The sequence below is a fragment of the Acanthisitta chloris genome, unplaced genomic scaffold, assembly GCF_000695815.1.
Source record: "Acanthisitta chloris isolate BGI_N310 unplaced genomic scaffold, ASM69581v1 scaffold30131, whole genome shotgun sequence".
Classification (NCBI taxonomy): Eukaryota; Metazoa; Chordata; class Aves; order Passeriformes; family Acanthisittidae; genus Acanthisitta; species Acanthisitta chloris.
Window position 1 is genome coordinate 24,208 of NW_008658151.1, and position 5,957 is coordinate 30,164.

General features: G+C 57.3%; 1 protein-coding gene across 1 annotated transcript in view; it reads right to left on the bottom strand.

Moving 5' to 3' along the window:
* The window catches only part of SLIT1 (slit homolog 1 (Drosophila)), a 16,235-nt gene extending 10,637 nt beyond the window's left edge, over nt 1-5,598 (bottom strand). Inside the window, 15 exon segments of the mRNA XM_009085013.1 lie at nt 217-360; nt 578-652; nt 785-929; nt 1,403-1,426; nt 1,539-1,702; nt 1,856-1,999; nt 2,121-2,192; nt 2,299-2,370; nt 2,640-2,711; nt 3,182-3,329; nt 3,722-3,885; nt 4,198-4,269; nt 4,694-4,765; nt 4,885-4,956; nt 5,579-5,598. Of these exon segments, the coding sequence (XP_009083261.1) occupies nt 217-360; nt 578-652; nt 785-929; nt 1,403-1,426; nt 1,539-1,702; nt 1,856-1,999; nt 2,121-2,192; nt 2,299-2,370; nt 2,640-2,711; nt 3,182-3,329; nt 3,722-3,885; nt 4,198-4,269; nt 4,694-4,765; nt 4,885-4,956; nt 5,579-5,598 (1,460 nt within the window).
* Nucleotides 5,599-5,957: the final 359 nt, after the last annotated feature.

Sequence of the window (5,957 nt, forward strand, 5' to 3'; positions counted from 1 at the left end):
CCACCTCACTGCTGAGCAGCAGGATGAGCCTCAGCCAGTCCCTGAGCAGCAAAACCCTGCTCTCCCAGCTCCGGATAAAGCCAGCTGATGGGCAAGGCACTCCTGAGCTGGCCCTGCAAAGATGCAGACAGCACCAGCCCAGGGCCGCAGGCAAGGCAGGGAGGCAAGGAGTAGGGATGTCCCCACCCCTGTGCTCATGGTGGAAGCAGGACTCACAGTGTCCTCAACCCATCCAGGCCCCGGAACATGCTGCTCCGCACAGACTCCAGCTGGTTGACAGTGAGGTGCAGCTCATTGACAGAAGATGCACCCTCGAATGCCCCATCTTCGATCTCCGACACCTTGTTGTTGCTGAGATTGCTGCGAAAAAGGGAAAGCAGGCTGGGATGGTGGCTCTGCCCCGACCTCATCCTGAACCCCGCCTCCCCCAGGTACCACTGAGCACCCTGTGATGCCAGTCCCTCAGGCTGCAACGTGCCCTGCATTTCATGCCTCAGCTTGCCTTGGCACCAGGACTCCCATGTGCCTTCCCAGACCGTGGGCACTCCTGACAGGGCTGTGCCTGCCTGCTACTCACATTTTCTTCAGATGTGGGAGTTTCTTGAAGATGCCAGTGGACTCCAGTATGGAGATTTCATTGTTGTTCAGGCGCCTGGGGTGGGCAGCAGGGAAAAAAGCTCAGGAGATGACTGCAAAGAGCCTGGCACAGCCTGAGCCAAACCCCAGCACCAGCAATACTCCTGACAGAGGAGGGGAAGCAGGGTGGGAGAGGGCAGACTCTTACAGCTCAGACGTGGACTGTGGGATGCGATCTGGGATCTTGGTGAGTTTCAGATTGGAGCATTCAACCACACCAGATTCACAGCGGCACTTCGGGGGACAGGTCACGTCACTGTTGCACTCACTGTTCAGCTGGTAATCCTCCGTCCCTGCACCATGGTGAGGGCAGTGTGGGCTCCCATGAACAGAGGCGCAAGGAGCAGCACCTGCCCCTCCTTCCTCTGATCCTCCCACACCCCCTTCTGGTCTCGGTCTCTTTCCCAGCTCCCCTCATCCCAGCCCCTCCATACATATTATTCTGCACCCAAAGCAGCTTATCTGCAGGGATATTTGTCCTGGGTACATGGGGTGCTGCACTGCCCACCACCCTCCTGCAACCAGAGCTGGACCCTGGGGACACCTCTGTGCCCATCCAGATGATGGCACAATGGGAGAAGCCAACACATTCTAGTGCTTCCTTTACTGTAGCACCTGGGAACTCAGAAATCAGAAATGATAGGAAAGGCAGTGTGCTCCTGCTGGGTCAGACTGTGGGGCTCTGGCAAAACCACCCCCGCAGGCAGCCTGGCCAGAACGGCACCATGCACATACCCATGCACATGTGTGTGGTTCCTCTGCTCACCTGGGATGAAATACTGCTCTTTGGCTGTGGAAAAACAAGCACATCAGCACCCTGAGCACACAGACACCAGGCTGGATCAGGGCCAAGAACATCCATGCCGCAGGGTGCCCCTGACAAGGATGGGGACAGCTCTCACCCGAGCAGCGAAATTTCTTGCTCTTGATCTGGCCAATACGCTTGTTGGCTAGGCGCCGGGGACTGGCACAGCGAGCTCCGCTGGTCTCAACGGGGTTGGCACGGAGGAAGTCTGCCAGCCACTTCAGGTTGCAGTCACAGATGAAGGGGTTCTGGGCCAGGTGCCTGTGCCAGGGACACTGGGTGACACACTGCCAGGGACAGTGGGTAACACACCACCAGGGGCAGTGGGTAATCATCAGTTCCAGCCCTGGTTACCCACTGAAATGCTTCCCCCCTGAAATGCTCGCCTGAGTGCCAGCTGGTGTGGGCACTCACAGGGTCTGGATGGCCCGCAAGGAGGTGAAGGTGCCCTTGGCCAGGCTCTGGATCTTGTTGTCGTAGAGTGAGAGCAGTGAGAGGTTCTGCAGGTCCTGGAACGCATCCGCTCGTATGCAGTTTATCTTGTTGGCATTAAGAAGCCTGGCAGGGAGGGAGGGATGTGAGTCTGAGGAGCCCCTTCACTGCACCATGGGTGCTAGGGACCTCGGCCCTGCTTCCTTGTGTCCCCAAAAAGCATTCTGTGGAAACTCTGGTGCCTTACAGCAGCTGCAGGGCAAAAAGTCCCCCGAAGACACCCTTGGGGAGGTCTGTGATCTTGTTACCATACAGCACCCTGAGAGAGAAAGGCTGGTGTGAGAGAAATGGGGGGAGTGGTGTGGGCTGTGGTTAAGGGTGCACTGTGTACACCTCACCCCACCCACCCCAGTGCAAGCACTTACAGGGAATTCAGCGATCGCAGCCCCTGGAAGGCGTCAGGGGCGATCTCCGAGATCTGGTTGTTGCTCAGGTCTCTGAAACCCAAAGGGAGAGGGTGGTCTGGTTCCTTCTTCTCTTGCCTCATGTCCCCATCCTCCTGCTGGATCCAGGGGACTACCCCCAACACCCAATATACAGAGTTGAGGGTATCCAAGACCCTGTCCCAGTGCTGCCATATGGGGCACCCATGCCACGGCAGGTGCTCCAAGCCTGTCTGAGCTGAGTGCTGCAGGCTCACATCAGTGGCCAGTGGGGTGGAGGGTGCTTGGGGTTCAGGGTAAGCTGGTAGAGGCTGCACACTTACATCCTGCGCAACTTCTTGTAGGGGGAGAAGGCACCTGGGGGGATGGACTTGATGCCGTTGAGTTCCAGACGTCTGCAAAGAGGAGAGATGAGGGTTTCAGGGCTGGGCAAGCCAATTACCCCACTGAGCCGGGGGGGGCTGCAGGGCCCCTAAGCTTGAAGTAAGTTACCCTACAGGTGTGGCACCATTCTGCCCAGAGACACCTTGCATGCTGTGGGGTTGGGGCTTTCTCCATCAGGGAGGGATGCCATGAGTGGGGGGGATCATGGTGGCTAGAGTGGGGGGAGCACCTCCTTCTCCAGCACCTTGAGTCTGGGCTTTGTGTACCGTCCCACTGGGGGTTTTGCACCATAATTGGATTTCCCTAAGGAGATTATTTCTCTATTTACATTTTTAATGCAGCTAAATCCAGGGCTAAATCTGGGCAGAGTGAGAGAAGGGCAGGAAGGGCCTGATGCCCTGTGGGGTGGCTGAGCTGTGGGGCTTGCTCCTTTGTCCCTACTGCCTTGAGCCACTGGCAGTGATGGTGTGGCCATACTCACATCTCTGTCATGGTCTCGGGCAGATTGGCCGGGATGGCTGTCAGTCCCTTGCCCCGACAGTCCACGATGCCATTGCTGCAAGTGCACATGGCCGGGCAGGAGCCAGAGGACAAGCTGCAGAGCTGGGCACGTGCTGGGTCCATTTGTCCTGCCAGGGAAGCATAGAGCATTGGAATTGCAAAGAGCTGGGCCAGGCAGATAGTGGCAGCACCCTAAGGAAGGGACCCTGGTGACAGCTCAGTGTGCTGGGCCAGTTTGTGGCACCCTTGAGTGGGTGCACAAGGTCCTGGTGCATCCCAATGCCATGCAAAAGGCACACAGGTCCAAGGGTGCAGACTGATGCACTCTGACACACTGACAGGGTGGTGGTATTCCCATACCAAGGACTCTGCTGACCTGAGATGAACCCACAGGATGCATCCAGGCTCTGAGCTGGGGCACATGGCAGAGAGTGGAGGTGGGCTGCATCGATGGGACAAGCTTTGTTCCCCTGGCTTGTGTGCCTGCCCTGGCACCCCCCACCTCCCTTGTCCCCCTCACCAGAGCAGCTGAACTCATTCTTCTGGATCTCAGCCACATTGAGGCCACGGAGTTGGGCAGGAGCAGAGCACTGGGTGAAGAGCCCGATGGTGGGGCGCTGGCGCAGCCACTGCGAGAGCCAGGCCAGGTGGCAGTCACAGAAGAGATGGTTGGAGTGCAAACGGCTGCAAGCAGATAGAGCAGTCAGCAGCCACAGGACACCTCCTGCCCACCTGACTGCTCTCCAACTGCCCCAGCCTGGCTCATCCCAAAGGCTGGGGGCATACAGAGGGAAACATGGAAGAGTCCAAGAGCATCTGTGCCAGTTGCCAAGGTTTGCTTGGCAGTGCTTGGGGATGCTCTGCATGGGTGTCCCCTCCATCCCCTCCCCAAAGTGCTGTCCCAGCACTGCTGAGCTGCCAGCACCAGCAGTAGAGCTGGGGACATCCCACTCTAGCCCAGGAGGTCCCTACCACCCACACGACCCCAGTGCTCACAACGTCCGCAGCTTGGGCATGTGGTTGAAGCTGGACACAGGGATGGAAGTGATATTGTTGTTATTCAGGGTTCTGCAGGAAGACAAAGAGTGGAAGGTCAGGGCAGATAGGCTATAAAGAGGGATTGTGAGACAGTCTACGTTGCACCAAACTTCTGAGAACAACAGCACCCACCCACACCCTGGCACAGGGTGAATGGATGGAGAAGCATGGGCTGAGGACAGCCCAAACCCCCAGACAGGACTTGCTGCCCTTTCCAGGTTTCTTCTCTCCACGGCCAGCTGCAGCCAAGTGGTCCTCGGGACAGGATCAGGCCCTGGAGCACAGCTCTGCAGCAGTGGTACCAGACCCCTGCTCAGCTCCTCCTCAAGGCCAAGGAGAAATGGTATGCTGGAGATGTCCCTGCAGCACCCCAGTGAGTGGGGACACTCACGGACACCCTCACTCCGCATGGGGCTTGCAGGCTGAAATCTCCAGCCAGCCCTGGGCCACTTACAGGACCTCCAGCCCCCGAAGGGCACGGAAAGCACCATCCTCAATGCAGCTGATCTGGTTCTTGTCCAGTTGCCTGCAAGAGAAATACAGAGGGAGAATTTCTGGAACAGCACAGTGACCAGTGGCTTCTGATGCCTCCTGTCACCAGACTTGATTCCAAACTCCCTCATGCCCAACACTGCCAGGACTTACAGGTTCTTGAGGTCAGTGGCCCCACGGAATGCTTTCCTGGGGATGGCCTGGATGAAGTTCTCACTCAGGTCCCTGCAGAAGAGAGAGGCAAGAGGGAAAATGAGTAGTGTCTGCAAAGCATGATGCCCCATGGGAGCAGGGCATCCACAGGCAGGGGTATGCCCTGGTATTCAGTGATCCCCCAAGGACTCTGACAAACTGTAATTTGGTTTCAGGTCCTTGATGGACCACCGCTCTGCTGGCTATTCCAAAGCGAGTCTGGCCCCATCCATGCTGGCTGGAAGTGACTAGGGCTCCCTGGTCACTGCTGTCCCTGGCTCTGACAAGCAGAGATGCAGGGCACAGCTTTGGGGAAAACTCTCCATACTTAAAATACTCTCTGACTGCTATAATTACAGGTCCCTGCTGATTGACTGGTAATTACACTTAGCAGCTCCAGGAGGAATTCCCATGGAGCCTGACCTGCTCTTCAGAGGGCATGAATAATCAGGTCATGACTTCATCACTGCATGGCACTGTCTGTGTAATCACCTGCTCTGCAATGCCAGGGCATGCCAGGCTGCCAAGGGCTCTGTGTTGCAGGGCTGGCAGCAGGTCGTGACTGACTTTTAATGACCATGAAGACCAAAAATCTCACTGTAATTAGGATCTAAGTGGACTTGCTCAGCGCACACCATCCTCGGGGAGGACTTGCCTGTCATATTTGTTCCCCATGGCTCCCAAACAGCTATTCCCTCTCCCACCCTAAAGATCAGGAGCTCCTACAAGCTCAGCTGGCAACTGCATTGCCTAAACCCTGCCCAATGCCAGTACAGACCTGCTCCAGGACAGTGGGCTTGTCCAGCTCTCTGGTGGGATGCCCAGCCACCAAGGAGATGCCAAACCAGAGTGATGCACCAGCCCCAGCCCCCTGCACAGTTTATGCAGCACAGAGTCGTTCCTCGGGAACCAAACGTGGCTGGCAAAGCATCACTGCTGTGGCAGAGGAAGGGAGAGGCCGCCCCTGGAGGTGTCCGGGCTGCTGAAGAAGGAAAAGCCCAGCTCCCCTGAGAGTCGCAGGCGCAGTTTCACCA